The sequence below is a fragment of the Xiphias gladius genome, chromosome 18 (assembly GCF_016859285.1).
Source record: "Xiphias gladius isolate SHS-SW01 ecotype Sanya breed wild chromosome 18, ASM1685928v1, whole genome shotgun sequence".
Lineage (NCBI taxonomy): Eukaryota > Metazoa > Chordata > Actinopteri > Istiophoriformes > Xiphiidae > Xiphias > Xiphias gladius.
Genome location: NC_053417.1, coordinates 3,741,342 through 3,761,340, shown reverse-complemented (window position 1 = coordinate 3,761,340; position 19,999 = coordinate 3,741,342). Strand labels below are relative to the sequence as shown.

At 41.5% G+C, this 19,999-nt stretch overlaps 1 protein-coding gene across 6 annotated transcripts in view; it reads left to right on the top strand.

The window, feature by feature from the left end:
- bcl2l1 (BCL2 like 1) overlaps nucleotides 1–19,737 on the top strand; it is a 29,473-nt gene extending 9,736 nt beyond the window's left edge. For all 6 annotated transcript variants that reach the window (XM_040152717.1, XM_040152713.1, XM_040152712.1 and 3 more), the window contains exon 3: nucleotides 18,698–19,737. In XM_040152717.1, coding sequence (XP_040008651.1) covers nucleotides 18,698–18,841 — 144 coding nt within the window. In that variant the 3' untranslated portion in view covers nucleotides 18,842–19,737. The remainder of the gene's footprint in view (nucleotides 1–18,697) is intronic.
- Nucleotides 19,738–19,999: the final 262 nt, after the last annotated feature.

The window sequence follows — 19,999 nt, the reverse complement described above, 5'->3', positions numbered from 1 at the left end:
TGAGATAGTTGATCGTAGCTTGGGACGTGAGAGAAATATGCTCAGCCCGATTCTTCCTACACAGCCTGCGGTTTTAAAAGAAGCACAGGAATGAAGCCATATATTGTCAGACAATAAACCTCCTTGGCAGACAGCAGAGCTAGAAACACTGCCATCGACCTAATAATGCTGTTTCAAACAGAGCAGGCGATGGCAGTGATTACTCAGTGGAGATTGAGCTGCCTCCGGGTGGGGGTACGGGGTTATTACCAATTATAGATGAATAATATCTCGACCTGCTAGTTGGGGAAACAATGTTTTGTTTTTTTTCCTCTGACAGACCAATAAAGGCTAAACTCATTAGGAAAACCACGCTGCCACGGTCTGGGGAAGCTTGGCTGGAGCTGGATGCGGGGGGGGGGGTTCCAGTATAGAAACAGAGGAAGGGGGTTCCATTAGCCATGTTGTTCTGCTTTGTAGTGTTGATGGTCTTGCTAAGGTCAAGGAAAAGTTAACTGCAAGAAAAATGTCTTTTGAGCAGTGAAGGTCTGTCTACATTGCCTAGTTTTCTTGGCTTATTTTTTTAGTCACCTCTGCTTCTTATGGCTGTATGCAGTACATGTTGTTATGCCACATTCAGCTGTAGCACTTAAATGATAAATCTGGTGATAATCTGTATTGTTTCTTATTGTTAGTAAATCCCATGAAAAGACCAACACTAATGTCCTACTAACAATTACTATATCTTATTTTTCTGTGCCATAGAGCTCCATTGTTGCCCAAAAATGATGTAAAACACATCATTAAGCCACACTGTTTCACTGGTTGTCATGTTCCTTCTTTACCATGAACATACTGTAGTTTTTATTGACTCAATGCTTCATACGCCGTCCTGCTGCTGGATATATTCACTGGAGCGCAGACACTATTCTGAATAAGTGATGTTTACTAGAAACTACATTGCCCAGCTGTTTTACGAAATTACTGAGCCTTTTTCAACAAATAAAAATATATATTCCCGACCAATAGATTAACGTCCTCCATTGTAACCAAAAGGGCTTTGGGCAGAGAGCCACAGACAGTGTAGGAAAGTTAGAGTACACTGAGAGACGGACTAACATATTTTTTGTTTTGGCCTTTTTCGTGAGCGTAGTTAGGAATAACAAAAATATAAAATATTGTAAAATGAGCAGTATATTTATTTCTGTGTGATTATGAATACATGCAATCTGGCTGTTTTGTGACATGGGATAGACACTGAAGCTGTAAATAAAGGCCTATGGAGGGTAAGTCCATTGACTTGTTTTGACAAGGGAAACACCTGACCTTCCTTTGTGCCATTTCCCTTGGCAGACTCTCTTACTCTTTCTCTCTTGCCCTCTTTGTCTCTCTCTCTCTCTCCCTTTCTCCCTCCTCCTTTCTCTCTCTCTTTCTCTCTCTGTAATTAACATGCACATAGGATAGGCAGTTAGATACACAGAGTCGTCTGTCAGACTGCCCTATCGAAGAAGAGTAGGAAATCTCACCCTTGGGACCTATCCAGCCCGCCTCGATCTCTTTCTTCCTCTCACGACCCCCCCCCCCCCCCCTCGTCTTCTATATGTCTCTCTCCCTCAGTTTCTCTCCAGTGTCCTTCCATCTCCTCTATGTGCATACCTCCCCCTGCCACCAATCAATTTTTGTCCCTTATTTTTCTATCTGTACCTACCTTCCTCCTCCCTCCTCCCTCCTCCTATTTATCATTTTTGATCTCCTTTATTTCCCACCTTGCCTGACCTTCCTCTGCTTTCCTTCCCTCTTTTCATCCCTTTCGCCCCATCTCTACATCGATCTAGCCCTAGTCTTCACTACTACACAGATTATAGTGGCTAAAAGTATTACAGGTCAGACATGCTACATACCTCGTCAATCTCGCTGTTAACCCTGTGTACCCATGTCCAGTGCTTTTCGCCATGTTTGTCAGTTTATTTATCAAAAACACAAGTACACACATCGCCTGTAACACAGTCATCAGCGCTATCGATTCCCTCTGACTTGATCCCCGCTCACTACCCCCCGCACACCCATCCGCGCAGCTGCCACCATCCCTTCATCTTTGCCTTCGTCCCTCTTTTACTCCCCTCTCATCTTTCACCTTCCCGTCTTCCTCCTCTTCCCTTTATCGCTAATGGCTCACGTGTGGCTGATTAGAAAGGATGTTTTTTTTGTCGTAGTCTTCTAGGTTTTGTCTTAAGAACAGTGTTTTTGCACATCAAGTAAAGTTTCCATAAACATGATTTTGTGTTTGTTTGTAATATGGCACAGGGTGTTGTTGTCTCATACATTTGAGCGTTTTATTGTATAGTCGTCCAGTGCAGTGGGAAGGGTACAGCGGGAAGTCAGACTGGTCATGTGACTACCTCAGACAAAGGACCTGTGACCACATACACAAGAACAGGAATTGGCTTTACTGGCTTTTTAGTTGTTCCTATAGGTGTGTCGTCACTTTGCAGGCAAAGCCATCGCTGAAAAGGACACGCTGATCTCAAAACCACTTTGTCATTGTCTCAGTCCTTGATTTGTGTCATACATAAAATCCACGCACATAGACAATGCTCCCGCAAACCCTTTTTTTCATTGGATCAATGGCGTGTACTTTTGTTCGAGCGCTGTCAATAAACGCCTGTGTGTGGTGGGTGGCTCTATGCAGACTGATCTCTGAATGTTTTCGGATGAATGTAGCTGCTCAACATGGATGTGTCTCTGTTGTTTTTGTATGCATGTGTTTAAGTTCAAGCATTAGTTTTTCAAGATCTGTGACATCAGACACGTGTATGTATGTGCACTTGTGTGTGTGTGTGTGTGTGTGTGTGTGTGTGTGTGTGTGTGTGTGTGTGTCTGCCTGCGTGCGTGCTTGCATGCGCGTCTGTGTGTGTATTTTAATGGTGTGTGTTGCAGCTTGAATATGGCAGTAAACAGATTGTTATATTCACTTGACTCCAGCTCCATGACAAGAACATCAGGGATGTGTTGTGTGTTTTTAGGTGTGTGTTGGTTTTGTTTACGTGAGTATGAGGGCAAGTGTCCTACTTGCTGGTATAAACACTCCTTAACTGCCTTTAAGGAGAGGGACGTGGTCAAACCATTCTTGTGTGGTAGCAGGTGGCAGCTACATGCCAAGGCAAAGGGCTTGAGAACATAACCAAAATGCAGTTGTTGAGAGATTTGAGAGAATTATGTGACACTAGAGCAGTGGAAATTTGAAGGCAATTTATAATGATAGCTCTTGTGTGTATATTGATGCATATTTATTTCAGCTCATGAAACAAGCTAGGCATGGCACTGTTTACCTACCCATCATGTAACTGGGGAAGGAGAGCTGACACACATAACTGCTCACCTCAGTTCTATATATGTAATAGCTTGACGAACAGGCCCTGTAGACAACAACTCCCCTCTGTGTGTTTGTGTTTACAGATTTTGTCAGTATATCAGTTGGTCATGTGAAAGACAAGACCTGTAGCCCTGGAGCATTATACACACACGCACACACACACACACACACACACACACACACACACACACACACACAGGGAAACACTCACAGCACTGAGACATCAATACAGAATGACTACACTTGTAGCATTTAGACTGCATCTGAATCTCTTGATCTGTGTCTTCTTTCTCTTATGTAGAAACACACATATTGGTGTCACAGTAGCGAGACGTCCGTATGTTCCATATCCAAACACTATTTATGTATACAGCACAGATATCCAGCTGTGTAATAGATGAGTGTGTCTGTGTGTGTGTATGTGTGCATGTGTGTGTGTCTGTATTGCCAGCACACTGCCGAGCTTGGATCTATTAGAGCGGCGTTGCTAGACTTGTAGGCATCAGGCTTCCACTGTAGTGCACCATTATGTGCCACCTCCCCCCGGAAGTGTCTGGGAGTGCATGGAAGCTGAGAAGGAAGAAGACAAGGGTGGAGAGGCAGTTGCAGATGGCGAGAAGGCAGAAAGAGAAGAAGACAAGGCTGGTGACTCAGCTAGTTGTGGATGCAGTATGCGGGCCAGTAGGTTACAGTGCATGTTTGGTGTGGTATGCATTTCTTTATGTGCAGCCTACATGTTGCATGAACAGAGCAGCTGTATGTTTGTGGAGCAAAGTGAAGACTCTACGTTTTGTTGTCTATGTACTGCTCCACTCCTCCAAGGCTTAGTGGTAAAATCAGGTCACGAGCAAGTCTTTTCCCCCCTCCTTCCATCTTCCTCTCCATTCTTCCCTCTCCTTCTGTCTGCTTGTCCCCTAATTTTCTTACCTCTCTATTCCAGCCCACATCCCTATGCTCCCTCCTGTGACACATTATTTTTTTATTTTTTCCGCCTTCAGTCTTCATGTAGCTGAGTGCAAAGCCTAAGCATCTGTCTGCATCCCTCTCCTCTCTGATTGTGTTTCATTCCTCTACATCCTTCTTTCTGTTTGTCTCTCCCCCGCTCTCTCCTTTCTGTTTCTCTCTCTATGCTCATATCTGTGATCAGATTATGAGGCGAATCATGGGATTAGTGAGTCTCATGGTATGTATTAAAGTAGGAGAGCTGAGGGATGGATAAAGAGGCTTGATGAGTATTTCATGGTAATGCAGCACCCAATCTCATATAGCATACGAATTTAAATGATGATAAAGAGCATCAAGGCCATCATCGTTATATTCATCATGGGCTTGTTTGAATGGCCAAGGGGGTAAAGCAATAATGACAAAAGATATCTTCAGTGGCCCTGCAATAAGAGAGAGGGGATAATAGAAAGAGAGAACAAAAACATACTGGTGCACAACCTATAGATATTCATCTGCTGCTGAAGTGAGCGCAAACTTTGTGAAAATGTACAGTAAGTGACAAGATATGTAGTTTTAAGTAAATATGTCTGCGAGCCTCTCTGCTGCCACTTGCTCTTCTTTCTGCATATTTTTCTCCTCATGGGTTTCCCCCTTTACAGTTTCCAGTCATTTTCAGGAACTTTTTTTTCCCTCTGCAGCTTGTTTCTCCCTTGTTCTTTTGTTCTAGTTTCCTAACGTTATTCTTTCTTATTCTGTCCTACTCCCTGCCTGTCTTTCTATCTTTCGTTCTGTCCCAGTCTATCTGTTTCTCTCTCTTCCAGACAGATGGCAGTTCTCAGGGTTGTGGTGAGGTGTCTGGGTGGGGTGATGGCCTACAGGGTGGAGGGTTATACTGCTGAAGACATCCAGTCAAAGAGAATCCCTGTCTTCGTTGCTTTAGCTACCATGATCTGCTCTCGTCTGTCTTCACACTTTCCTAAACATGTGCTCCCTCTGTCATATGTACAAACACAGTCCTGAGTCCTTGGCCTTCTTGCTGTGTCTCAGTGGTATATACATATGTATGCGTACGTGTGTGTTGCTGACAGAATGGGGTTTTGTGGAGAGAAACACCCCCCAGAGTGGGGCAGGGAACAGATTGGAGTCTGAGCCTCCACGTCCTGACTCATTAATCTCCTCTTTAATTCATGGACTCACCGCCGGCTGAACACGTGCACGCACGCACGCACCCACACACACACACACACACACACACATAGATACGCACTCACAAAGAGCCTGCTCCAAGGTCCAAAAAGAGAAGAAAGAGTACTTTAAAGACACGCTGATACTGGCACAAACACCGTCAAGTGTCACCACTGAGGGGAGGTTTAATGATTCAGTTTCCTAATTTTCTAGCTCCTTCCTACTGCTTGGAAATGATCCATCACGCTTCAAACCTGTTGTCCCCTTGCACCAACCCCCCTCAACGCCAGCATTGATCTCATGCTTTGGGTGGCAGTAATCAAGCCAAGTATGCGAAATAGCTTATTGACTGATGGACGATAAGCTAACATGCAGGTTACTTTTGTGCTGTGAAGCTGCTCATCCTTGTTCCTGGGAGTAATTAGACTAGTTTTTGAATGTCCTGCATTCTGGCTGAAGTCCAGTTTTCCATGAGGGTCATGCAGAAGAAGAATCAAGAAAGGCTGACAAGTTTTATCATGCCACTTTCTCTCAAACTCTCCTTCTTGACCCTAAACTTGTTTCAAAGCTGTGACAGTTTGGTTCTTTTGTGTGTAGAGCTGCTGCCTGTCAACTTGTCATTTAATATGCCATGTTTTTTGTTATTCCTAGTAGTGTATCAGTAAAATAAGTAGAGAGGAACCGCAACCAGTGCAAAAAAACCCCCCATTTATTCAGAGACGTAAAATTTAAAACTACTACATGAGCAACAGAAGAGTTATTCCAGCTCTATGAAACATGCGCATGTTAAGCATCACGATTCAAAAGGATGTTCTCTTCTTCAGGGATCAGCAAATGCGATATGTATTTTTCATATTTTCATCTCACAGTGTGTGCATTTACTCTGTTTGACTGTAAGCTTGAGCAGTCTTTTTGGATTGGACCTGATCCCCATTTTCCTTGCATTTTGCTTGGACTTTGCCCTTCTTCGCAGTTTCCAGCATCTGCTCTTGTCACTTGCTTAAGTAGAATCTGTTAACCATGAGTTTCCTACTTCCTACTAATAAAAGGAGAAATCTGTCTGTCTGTGTGTCTGCCTGTCCTTCGATTTTCTCGTCAACCACTCATCCGATCGACTTCAAACTTAACATGTGTTTTGTTGAGGACCCAAGGAAGTGCAGTGGCAACTGTGAGCGGTTCTCGAGAAACAAAAAAAAGAGAAATATTAAACGACAGTCTGTTGCTCTGCTGGGGTGACTAATCCACGTAAGCGACTTGATCAATTAGACCACGGCGCGCTGCACAGATGGCTGCGCGCCATCACATCATGGATTCCATGGAAAACAAGCTGCAGCTACAAAACCTCGCACAGGATCATCTAAAGTGCAGGACTATTTTACACAGACCCAAGCTCCACAAATTAGAAATGGCTTATCACAGCACTACAACTTCTATGTGTAGTCACATGAAGCAAAAGCATCCCAGAGTTCTTTGTTTAAGATGCAGCGACAGCAAGACAGCACAGTTTTATTTACTTTTTATCCACACCCAGGTATAATATATTAGGATTATTGACTGAAGGAACAAAATGTATGTACTGCTGCTGTTATGGTTACGTTACACCATGCATTCAACATTTTTATTCTGCCACTGTATTCAACTAACGTTACGGACTATTTTTACAGTGTGTAAATTGTTTCAAATATTTTCCTTGCTGATGCAAAAATACATTTGCATTTTGCAGTGCTTTTCTTAACTGCATATTATTCCAGTGATGAAATAAATCCATGTCATACCCATTTTAAGTTTTAAGTCAAGTTCTTCAGTATAAATGCTGATTCTCCAGTTCAGGGAAAAAGTTACTGTGACACACTAGGATTTAATTAATCTACATTCACTTGCCAGTTTTTTAGGTACACCTAGATAAAACTGTGTTCCTAATATTTTTTCAACCTCAATTCATATAAATGGGATGGACAAAATATTAGGAAAACACCTCTCAGTATAACCTAGTACAGTTCAAGACTACCAAAAATGAAAGCCTCCAAAATGTCCATTAAAATAATCAACACCTCTTTCAATAGAAACTGAACATTATAATCCTCTTGAAGGGAGGATTTATTACAAGCCTGTTGTATTATACTGCATCAGTTTTATTTAAGTTTACTTAATAAATTGGCAAACTCCAAGTGAACAGTCATTTGCTTTCCAGTCCCCTTTTGTCCTTTCTCTCGTCTCTCTTTCTCTTTCAATCCAGCCGGTCGAGATAGTTGGCTGCCCACCCTGAGCCGGGTTCTGTTCAAGGTTTCTAACTGTTAAAAGGGAGTTTTTCCTTGCCGCTGTCACCAAGTGCTTGGTCATGGGGGAATGTTGGGTCTCTGTAAATATACCTATAAAGAGTATGGTCTGCACCTGTTCTACATGTAAAGTTCCCTGAGATAACCTCTGTTATGATTTGGCGCTCTATAAATAAAATTGAATGAATGGCCTCCATAGTCACTCTACATATAAAGGCCTGATTGACAGTGTTTCCTTCGAGGAGGAAGGAATGTTTGCTCCTGCAAACATTCAAGGCAGATACAGTATATACCATGACACAATTTGATTGCAGAAATTTTACTAAGGTTTTGATTCTGACAAGCACTGTGAATTGTGGGAACTTGTATACACAGGTGTGTGTTTTTCTGAATCAGGTCCGGTCAACTTGCCACAGATGGTCTCCCATCAAGTTCTAAAAATATTTCAGTGGTCTCATTGGAATAATAAAAGCAAATAGGATGCGTCTGAGCTCAATTTGAAATACTAGAGCGAGGAGTCTGAATACTTATCTAAATAACATATATATTATAACAATATTTATTCTCTATGCAGGTCATTGTTAGTGTTTATGTTTGATTGGATTAATCATCTCAGTGTCATTCTGCATGATATTTAAGTTGTCACAGTGTGGCAGTTTGTATTTCCTCAGGCATTTTATTTCAATCTTAGAAGTTATTTGGCTGTTTTTTTTTTTGTTTTTTTTTAATCTTGCTGAGTCACACACTGTGATCCTATGATCTGATCACGGACTGTTTGTCACGATGTAAGGCAGAGGTCATAGCACTAAAAACACATTCACTCACTGTACTTTGAATTTTATATGCACTTTCAATGTGCATATAAAATTTGACATCATCTTGACATCATCTTGTTTCATCTTGTTCACTAACTAAAACATCATGTCACCTCCGTGCGTGTAAACAATATTTAATTAGTCACATCGATTCAACAGTGAGTTTATTAAGTTCACAAAAATACACAAGTGTTGTGTTCTATGCTGTACTCTGGGTTCAGGGACACCGCAGTGTATGTGTGTGAATGCGCATCGGGCCTTGCAGTGTTAATGTGTAAACATCCCAAGTGTTGCAACTTACAGGAAGTGTTGCTGAGCTACTGCCAGGACTGATGACATTTTTAAATGAGCCAGCTCTTTTTCCTTGTAACTCTCAGGGACCATCAGGCTTTGGATCACTGGCTTCTTGTGAACTCGCTTTCCTTTTTCTTGCCTCACCCCATGTATTTAGATCCTTTGCCTTCTCACCTTTGAGTTTCTAATCCATTTCGTTTATGGATTCCCCTATTGTATTTTTGTGAATCGGTGTAATCAAGCCATCACTCCCAAGGGGTTGAACAAAGATAAAGGATTTTTTAGAACCACTCTTCTATAATACTGTCTTCAATCTAGACAGCCCTCTCAAAGAAGTGGAAATAGACTTAATCCATTGTCTACAAAACAGAATAAAAAAGTTGTCAGTGGCTGCTAGTTGGAATAACTTCCTTAGATTTAGTCTAGAAGAGAAACAAACAGACAAGAAACAAAAACACTCCCTTACCTTACATTCTTGTATCTTGTACATTCTTGTGTCTGTTCATTGACTGACTGTGAGGGTGTGGCCTTTATTATGACTCCATACAATCTGCTCATTCATTCACTCTCACACACACCATATTTACAGATATACCTTTCATAACGCATGCATATGGAATTCAAAACATGCTTATGGTAGTTTGGAGTTGTGTTTGAATATCAGATCACTGAAGCACTTTCACATGGTTAAGGTTTGGCATAGAGAACAGGTTTTGAATTGAAACCCTCACACTGTATATCAGAACTCGTGATTCTTTTGACATAACCTGCCAGATTTTTGGCTCTGCTTATCAGTGCAAATTAAAGAGCTAGACTCAATAAGCAGAATAAGATGTTTTTAAAAAGTTAAAAACACCAAACCCTACCCACATTTCTATGTCTCATCATAAAAAAATACTGCTGTTATCGATTCATTTATTCCCACGATGCCCCGCTCCCTGCAGAACATGACCTCCTACAGTTCCTGTAACTTTACACTTTACCTTCTGTGCTCATTTATCGCCTTTCATTGGACGGGACAAAGCTGGTTGATCCAGATTGTTTTTGTCAAGTCATTGCTATTGTATTGTATTGACTGTTGCACGCATACACACACACTCAAAGAGGCCCTTATGTGTGAAAGCACATGAGTGTTTCCAGGGGGAAGAGTCTTTGTCAGCTTTCTATCAGAGTACAGAACTTTCTAGTTGGTGCCGTCAGCATCCTTTCCAGTTTCAGCACCCTTTCATCACAGCCACCATCTCTACGTCTTTCAACCAGTTTCCAACCACCGCTTGTGGCAAGTGTGGCCTGAATGTCACAAGCTCTGCAGGTTGCTGGAAAGCGGTCCTTGTCTGTTCAAAGCGAGCTGTCTAGATCAGATGGTTCACACGGTCACAAAGAGACTTTCACCTTTTTTAAGAAATTTGTTCATATGTTGTATTGAGAATTGTACTTAAATATACAGCTGAACTTCAAAATTCAAAAACAATCAATCACATGAATGAATCATTTTTGTGGGCAATAAAGATGGTGATTATTTTTTGATTAAACAATCAATCATTTGGTGCATATAATATCACAGAGACATCTTCAGTCAGAACCCACTGATACCAGAGCTTTGTTTTTATAATTAGATTTTTATTGCATCTAACTATAAACGGGCGAATCTCTGTATTTCGGTCATTTGATTTTCTCGACAACCGCTCATCCGATCGACTTCAAACTATCCGGATGTATTCCCGAGGACCCAAGGAAGTGCAGTGTCGACCGTGAGGTTTTTTGATGAGCAGTTCTCGAGAAAGCTTCAAGCATTGCTTTTCTACATTTTACTTCACGTGAGGAAAAAGGAGGAACTACGCTATGTCAGTGCAGCACCTGGACAATTTACAGCGCACATATGCCAGGGTTTTAAGAAAGATGGAAGTCAACTGCATGCTATATTTTGTTGTGAATTGGACGTTTCACCCCTTTCATTGTGTAACGTATCTTTCTTGTGATTTTCACTCGAATAGCAAGTCGTTTGGGCGCATGGATCCAAGGACACAATTTTAAAATTTGAGGGCAAGGTCTGTGAATCCGAAAGCATGGCTTATAAAGTGTGTACAGATTTTCTAAACCCAGAGCCCACTCATAACACATGGATCTTTTTTTGACCCCCGCTGGCATCAGGGGGTTCTTCTGTATATTCGATATGTTTCCATAACGGGTAAATGTGTATGCTGACACTTTACCAAAGGTTGCCAAGCCTTACAAGACCCTACTGACAGGCAAATTTTTAACTGGCACTACACTCGACTTAACAATGCTAAACACAAATATCACAATATCAATCACATTAAGATCTATGTCATCCAAGGTTCCCTCCATAGGGAGCAGCCCACAAAACCTGCTCTGGATCTTTACAACTATTGCACTTCAAAATTGTACTAATCCCTTCGGCTACACATGGCCAGCCAGAAATTATCTATTTTAGAACAACTCCAAAAGCAATGCGTTTAAGCTCCAGCTGTCACTTAATACAAAACATTGATCTACTGGGATCAGGTTTGATAAAAATTGTGAGGTGTTGTATCTCTTTGGCCCCAATTTTTTGACATTTCTGTTCCGCAGTTTCCCGTTAGCTATCAGCTTATACGTTACATTGAGATAAGCTAATACTGCCCTATATATTGGTATTGCCAATTTACAGTTCTGGCTCTAGATTTAGGATTGTTTCATCTGTTCAGTTAACAGTCCAAAACCCAAAAGTGTGTACAGTGACAGAAAAATCCTTACATTTTGGAATCTAGATCTTGATAAAGTATTAAATTGTTGTTTACTAATTGGTCAATCGATTAAGCGACTAATTATTTTAACATTTATAAATGCAGTGGAGAAACCGCTTTTTGTGATCATGTCTGTCTGGCTCAAATTGATCAATATAAGCGGATGATTATTATAACTGATTTTGTTTTCTTTTTCTTTATTTCTCATGCAGATTACCATGTAATTGACATATCTATACACTGTAAAAATCCCAAAATGCTAGCAGAGCAGGAACGGAAGGCCAGTACAACTCACTGAGCCACGGCAGTGTGAGTAGAGGAAGATATCACATGGCGCACGGGTGATGAAAGCAAACGCACGTACACACTCACACCCAGCAAACATGCGTTGGGAAGGCAGGCAGGAAAGGTGGTTACACACTGTGGCAGTCCAAAAACCTCAAATATGTTAGAAGAGAGCCTGAGCATATGAGGTTACAACAGTTTTTTAAATTCTTTTTCCATATGTTGTCATGTATGAAAAGACCCACAATGATAACTACAAGCGGACTACTTTTTTGTCAGCTTTTGGTCATTTTTAATTTTCTGGAATAATCAAGGAGATAAACAGATTTTTCTGTGTCTGCCATCACACAGCCTGATACTATCGGCACTCAGCTTGAGATAATGATTACACATATGATTGCTAATATTAACACAGTGTAGTTTTTCAAAGTGTCCCCAAGTTATTGAATTTCAATCCATTTTCAGCCCCATTTTGGCTAAAAGGCAGAAGATGTGGATTGTTAATCGATGTCTGGTGTGTTCTTGCATGTGTGCGTGTCGTGTTCAGGGGGTTTCAACATCAGGGGATTTGAGTGTTGCAGCTTGTTATGGTGCAACACTGGAGCAACCGACAAGTCAGAGCTGATAAATGGGAAGCTACTGCTAATGATCGTTAAAATGCTCCTTTCTCCACATGTAGTATTGGGCCATTTATCAGCCACAGAGATGGACCTACAGGCCCAAACACACTCACACACATCACACACGCTAATCAGCTGCTTTGTGGTAGCCGTGGCAACAATTGCAGAATCTCTTTCCCTGTGCCCCTTTACTATTTCTCTCCCTCTCTCTGTCTTATATCCAACCTCTTGCTTTCATGAGCTAATCCTTCTCTCATCCTTTTTTTTCCCCCTGGCTAACAAAGAAAGAGAAAGTTAAAGACATAGAAAAGCAGAAAAGAAACAGAGACAAGACCTGAAAGCACTCTGCAGGCTGCTGCCTAGCACCTGATTTCCTCTGGGAGTGGAACAGGGATAAAGAAATAAAGGCGTGACCGTGTGAAAGGGAAAGGGAGAGAGCAGATAAAGACAAGGTCTACCTGCCAGGTGGGACTGGGGGAGATTGAGCAAATCAAAGTAACAGTGCTGCCTTAACATATGCATAGTGAGCTGGCTGGTAATGCTGGTAAAGAAATAAACCAGGCGACCCTCACTGAGTCTTATGATGAAGGTCTTTTACTGTACATTTTCTGATTTCCTGATTCTCAAGTTAAGAAATTGATTTTGTAGGCAGAGGTAATGAAATATCAGACAGAAAAGTAATTTTTTTTTTTTTTTTTAAATCACATTTTGAATTGTGTGTACAAATGCAAAGGTCAAGAGCAGGAACAATAGTAGATAGCTAAGGGCACTGTCAATAAAGTGACAGATAATTAATATTTAAATTTAGACAATGGCATGACATGTGACCACAGTATCCTGGTACCACTGATAACACCAGTACCAACAAAGGAAAGGCTAGTTTGTAGCATTTTGTGATGTGTCCATTAAAATATGTCAAATGAACAACAAATAGTTAAGAAGCCTCTCAGATTGTCTTTTAGGATGTTAGGTCACTGTTTGCAGTGGATAGACTCCAATGTCCAGCGTCTAATGTCCAGCGTCCAATCAGTAACTGTTGGTTCATTCTATCAGTGTGTGTGATAGAGACACGTTTTGGCAAGTTTCCAGGAGTTATTACAGGTACCACAAAAATGTTACCGCCCGGTAAAGATACCTTACTGCAGGTTTTACTTACAGTTCTTCTGCTGCAATAACAGATTAGAGAGTCCTGTTTGAAGAAAGAGCAGAACAGAATGGGACAGATGTGATGTGTGTGTGTGTCTTTTTGTGAGAGTGGGCCTGTGTCCCTGTAAGACCTGCAGTAAGGTATCAGACCATGTCCTTCGAAGGATACAGCCCCTGAATAGAGACACGGCTATAGAATGCCACCAGCCTTATCTTTCAAGCCATTCTGTCTCCTTTGGTCTACGTGGGCTCTTCCAATCACATAAAATGAGTGTGGCAGCTGCAGTATAACCTGTAGCTGCCAGCCCAAACTCAGCTTTAATAAGCCCTGGTGGTATGAGAGATTTATACCCTAATAGACACATTTGTGGGGATTCTGGTAGAGGTTGTTCTAACCACATTTCTTCAGTAGTATGTCTATGTTTGAATATTCCTAAGAGTCATGGTCTTGGTCATTAAGTGTAGACACGAACTGTTGAGCTAGGTCTAATTTAGCAAACCTAGACATTCTCTCTTATTGAGACTTCTTTTGATAAATGGTCACTGAAGCTGCTATCCAAATTCTCATTTAATAAGTAGAATAGTAACAGTCTAAAGAGAGCTATGAACACTGGAGGATCTCTGTCAGTCTGCTATATCTACTGTATCACACCTAATGAGACATTAGTGAGATTATGAATGTATACAGAAACCTGGACGGGTAATGTTGATATTTGGACAGCATTTGAAGGAGCGTTCCTTTACCTCCCTTGTCACTACCATACAATCAATACACACTGCTTCATGACATATTTCTTACCCACTACACAGTAACATATCTTGACATGTCTGTTTTACAAGTGTCAGTCATATCACGCTGTAGTTTTGTTCTCTACACCCAGATTCTTCACATTGTTAGATAAGATTCCACAGGAAGGGATAGTCAGTGGTCAGACGGCCATCGATTATGAAACACTTGAGGGCCGCACTAAAACACTAACTCATATTACAGGATGTACAGTGCCGTGTAATCCCACTACGTCATTATTTACTTTAGCACCATTTGTTAATCTCTTATGGGTAAATCCAACTGATGATCAAAGTGATCATAACGCTTAAAGGCAACTTTCCCCCAGTACAGCTTTCAAGCCAGCCTCTTACACGCTATACACACTCTGTGCCCTGTTTTGTCTCAAATTGACTCGTGTATCTGTCCATGTTGTCATCTGTGTCATGAGTTACATCAATAGTCTTTTCAAAAAATGATCATGTGCTGTATCAGGCCAGTAGAAAGTCAAAGTGAAGCTGAAGACAAATATTTAACCTTCCTTGGCAGCTTCCTCATGTGCAGACAGTAAAGAGAGTCTCTTTGATTCCTCACAATCATTAACAAGGCCGTGGTAGAGAGGGTCAGTATGTAAGGTCAAACTGTTCCATTGAGTCGCAATTCTTGCCTTGAGTGAACCTGGTATGAAAGGCAGCCAGGCCTCCAGTGAAGCTTTAAAACCTGCTTCTGTGTTGCACTGAGTTACATATTTGCAAATTCCTTAGATGCTACTCATTGACTCAACACACAAGTAGAGTTTGGCAAGTGTTTTACAGTAGAAGTGTTCATGTGTTTATTTAGAGGGAAACCATGAATGAAAGGAGCTACTGTGAGACCAGCTAGGCTCCTAGAGCCCACAAACTGTCCTTCAGATCCAAAGAGCAGCGACCGCTGTAGGCAGTGATCTCAACAAAAGTTTTGCAGTAAACAAATACTGTTAGAGTCTTCTGTCTCTTCAAGGTTTGGTTGCATTTATGGCTGTAATTTATGTCAAATGGAAAACCTAGTTTTCACACCTTTTGAATTTTGAAACAAACCAGGACAGTATACGGACGGTTCATCATAATGAGGCAACGTGTCAGCAAGTGCAACAGTGTGGCTCAATGATGTGCTTTTAAGAGGTTTTTACTACAATGAATACAATGTGTCAGGCTTGGACAAACAAACAGTACTTGTTAATAGGATCAATTCATTATTGGTTTTTGTCTTTTGATGGAAAAAATGAATATCACCAGACCTACTTTTAAAGACATGCTTGTGACAAAGAGCTCCGGAAAAAAAGTTTGAAAATAAACCTGATATAACTCAGGCATATCATTGCTGTAAAAAGATCAGCACCATTATCATATGGTATGTTATTCTTGTGATGACACAGGCATTTAACTGCAAGTCGGTTTCTGGATAAGTTCGGAGCGCACATCTCAGGAGTGAGGTCATCACCCCACCATCTCCTCCCTTATCTTCCACCAGCATATTCACACCCTGCATATTCTCAGAATTATTCACCGCACAGCCAAGATTAATTTCCGCAGAACCCCTGCGCCGCATTATTTTGCTACAAGCATGACAGCTTGTAAAACAAATGCACCCAGACCGATTTCATGCCTATATTGTTTACAAATCATCCTGTAACTATGTACTGTCATTGTTGGCGTGTTTCCTGAGAACTCAGGGACCAGTCAGTTTCATTGTTTAGGTCTGTATTTGGAGTGGTCCACTTGCACTGATGATGTCAAACATCAGGCAGTTAGAGACACTGTGGCGAAAAAGAAACTAGATTCCACACTTCTTTAATCATACGAATGTCACTATGACCCAAAACTCCTGGAATGACTCAGGAATGACAGCCCTATGCCTTCTGGCTCCTCTGCTTCCCTCAAGCCTTATCTTTCTGTAAACCACTGATTTGTGACTTCCACCTTACTTTTCATATTGTTTCAATACGGCAGCTTTCCTTCAACAAACCTTGAGTTTCTGGGTTTCCCCTCCCCTACAGCCCAGTATAAGGGCCTTAAGGAGCTGTCGGACACACTGTTTCATTTCCTTATTGATCCAGTCGATATGGACGCAGAGATTCCCTTTGGGAGAGGGAGATCAAAATCCCGGTTGGATATTAGATCATTCTCTGAGGAATATCTTTACTGATGTTGCCACTTTTATGTCCAATCAGACATTTTTTTGAACAGTGACCTCCTCCCTCACATTCAACACTGTGACTCTGTACACATTGAGCCAACTGTAAAAATCATTTATTTGTTATTCATCAGCCAAGACAATAAGCTAATACCATCCAATATACTGGATTAGGCCAAATTATCAGGAAAAGGAAATTTAATCACTAAGACTAATACTGATATTGATTTGGACATGGATTACCATGGTAACGGCCGAAGCCTCGAGGCATTCGGGTCAGTCCTAGTTGTGACAGTTTTTCCCAACAGTTCAGTAACTCTTCTTAACAGAATAACAGTTATTTTCACGATTAATCAATTAATCATTCTGCCAATGAAATGTCAGATAATGTTGTTATCAGAGGGATACCTATTACAATTTCCCAGAGCCCAAGAATCATTCAGATTCCTTGTTTTGTCTGACCATTCATCCAAGCAGGAAGGGATTCAGTTTACTATCATAAATGACAAACAAGCAGCAAATCTTTACATTTGAGCAGCTGTGATGATAGAAAAATAGCTGAAATGATTAATTGATTATCAAAATAGTTGCCGATTGTCTTTTGCCAATCATTTAATCAACAAATCATTTAAGCCCTGAATCTAACACATGATAAAATATAGTCATTAAATGTTGTCGAGACAAGATTAATATGGTAAATAGACCTAAAAAAACCCCATTTAACCTGAGTTTTAACCTAGACATCTTTTCAACTGCAAATTGCCTAAATCATTCCTCCTGGGTGAGGTGGTTTCAGGCATAGGTCTATAAGTAAATTACACATATGTCTTTCCAAGTCTGGTAAAGGATGGACAAGGCAGAATAAAACTTAATAGTGTTAATGAATTGACTCTTTTCACCACTTTAACGCTTTCGCCGCTGCTGTGTTTTTATTAAAAATCCATTTCATGCTTACACACAAATTGATCTTTCTAGCAACATCTTTCTCCCGTTGTCTTGTTGAGTTGTGTAGTTGGAGCTTAGTTGATAATAGCTGTTTTAACTCACTAGGCACATGGTTAACCCCCCCCCACACACACACACACTCTGCAGTGCGGTCTTTCTGAGTTTCAGTCATTCCTTCCTAGTCCATTTACTTCTGAGTTTCCTGTAACAGCCCCCTGCTGCATTCTTCAAAAGACCTTCTGTCCCCCGTTGAGTCCTTCTCTGACTAAGAGTCAGACATCTGAATTGGTCATCTGACATTTATCCAGATTAGATTCTCATGAGTTGCTCTTAAAAAGGAGTTGTAATCTCACAAATTCTATTTACTGAAGTGAAGCACTGACACCTGAATAGTATGGACAACATCAACATCATCAGTAGTGACTCAGTAGAGCGTGTCCACCTCAGCTGACCTGCTGTTGTGTTTGTATGAGATTTGAGCCTGACTGGCGCCTCCTTGTGGCCAGAGATCAGAACTGCATGCTCTGCGGCTCATTTCCAGGAAATGATTTCAGTGGGCGGCAATGTAGGCTTGGCAGTGTGAGGACAACGGTGGGAAAGAATGTCAGCAACAACAACGGTTCTGCAGGGATCTGCTGCGGAACTGATGGGATGCCTGGAAAGGGAGGGGAGGTCTGGTGGAAAATTTTTAAAGCGAGAGCTGCCGTGACCGGGTCCTAATTCTGGGTATAATGATCTGGATTTTCTCTTTTAATCAATGAGATCTTGTTGTTAGTGTGAACAGCCTCAATGCAGGTGGCTTTCTGGGCTTTTTTGCTGCTGATGGTGCTTTACCTGTATGACTTCTGTGGTGGATGGAAATTTCCACACATGAACATGTGGATTTTGACAGTCATACAGATACTCAGCTGTGGGTGTCTCAGCGGCCGTCTGCTTGTTTGAGGCCTAGAGACCTTTACAAAAGGGAATCTACCTGACTTTCTAAACCTACCTGTGGCTTTTCTGTTCTTATTTTTGAATGAGGAGTTTTGGGAAGTGTTTATGTGTGTGGGTTTTTTCATATTTCAATACATCTCACACAGTAAGCAGCAAATACCCTTGTGTTAACCCTTTCTTTTCACTCCCTCTCTTTTCTTCCATATCTTCCAGGAGCACTTTGCTGAAATCTTCGGGCAGGACGCAGCGGCAGAGAGCAGGAGGTCTCAGGAGAGTTTCAAGAAGTGGCTGCTGGCGGGGATGACCCTGGTGACCGGGGTCGTGGTGGGCTCACTGATTGCCCAAAAGCGCCTGTGAGAGGAGCTAGACGACAACCCTCCTAACACTCTTCTCTCGTGACCCTCACCACCTGCCTCCTTCACTACCCTCAATGTGTACACACCATAGAAGTTCAAATGAAGGTCCTCGTCAGAACTGCTGATGTTTACTTTTTTTTTTTGCTCCCCCTCACACATCCCACAGTGGACTGATAATCCTCACATGTTGTTGGACTCATGAGGAAAAAACAGAGAAGAGGAAGAGTTACTAGTATTCATGTTCTGACCCTGATGAAAAATGCGTGGTTCTGCAGAGACAGGCATATTATTCTTTCATTCACTGAACCGATTGTTCCTTCTGTTCCTTTTTCTCCGCTGGTTCCTGTATCATTTTTCTCTTTGTATATATGTATTAGTTTTAACAAATTTTTGTTTCCCATTTTCACCCTCAATAGAGGCTTAAACTGATTCCAGTCTTCACAGTTAACCCAAGCCTGTCTGATATAAAGAGTCAGTGTGTTGTGCCACCTGGGCTGCTCTGCATATCTCGTCTTGAAGCTTGTTTTGTTGCATGTCCCCCACAGACAGCTCTACAATAGCTTTGTATGTGCCATAAGGATGAAAGCAGGGAAGGATGTAGCACGTGCCCCTGAACAGCGTCTGTAGTTCCCATTTCCTGCCAGCCATCCTGATCACCAACACATACAGTATAACATCATAATCCATGACTCCATACACTGATTGTTTTGTCTTGCCCTGTCCTTCATGCGTATAGGTTTTGAACGGTAAATGAAAGGTGTCAAACAGATTTTAGTAAACAGAACATGGGAATCTTAAACTAAAAACCTAATGGGAAACTAAATCCTCTGCTTGTTTGTGTGTTTTGGTGCATTTGGTTTTGGATTTGTGAACCATTAAAACCCCACTGCTCCCGCTGATCTGTGCTTTATGGTTATACTTGGGCTTGATTTGATCCTGTATGTGTTTAGTCAGCCTGCTGGCTGCCAGACCACTGTGTGTGTGGCAAGTTCTCCGGATCGGTGCAACTGCAGTTCATACAAGCAGGGCACCAAGGCTCAGACCCTCCACGTTTACTACACAGTAGCTAAATAATGCAGCAAATACTGTAGCAACACACACAATAGATAGAGTGGCACTTGGACTAGTCTGAAAGATCTTTCAACAGCATGAAAGACTC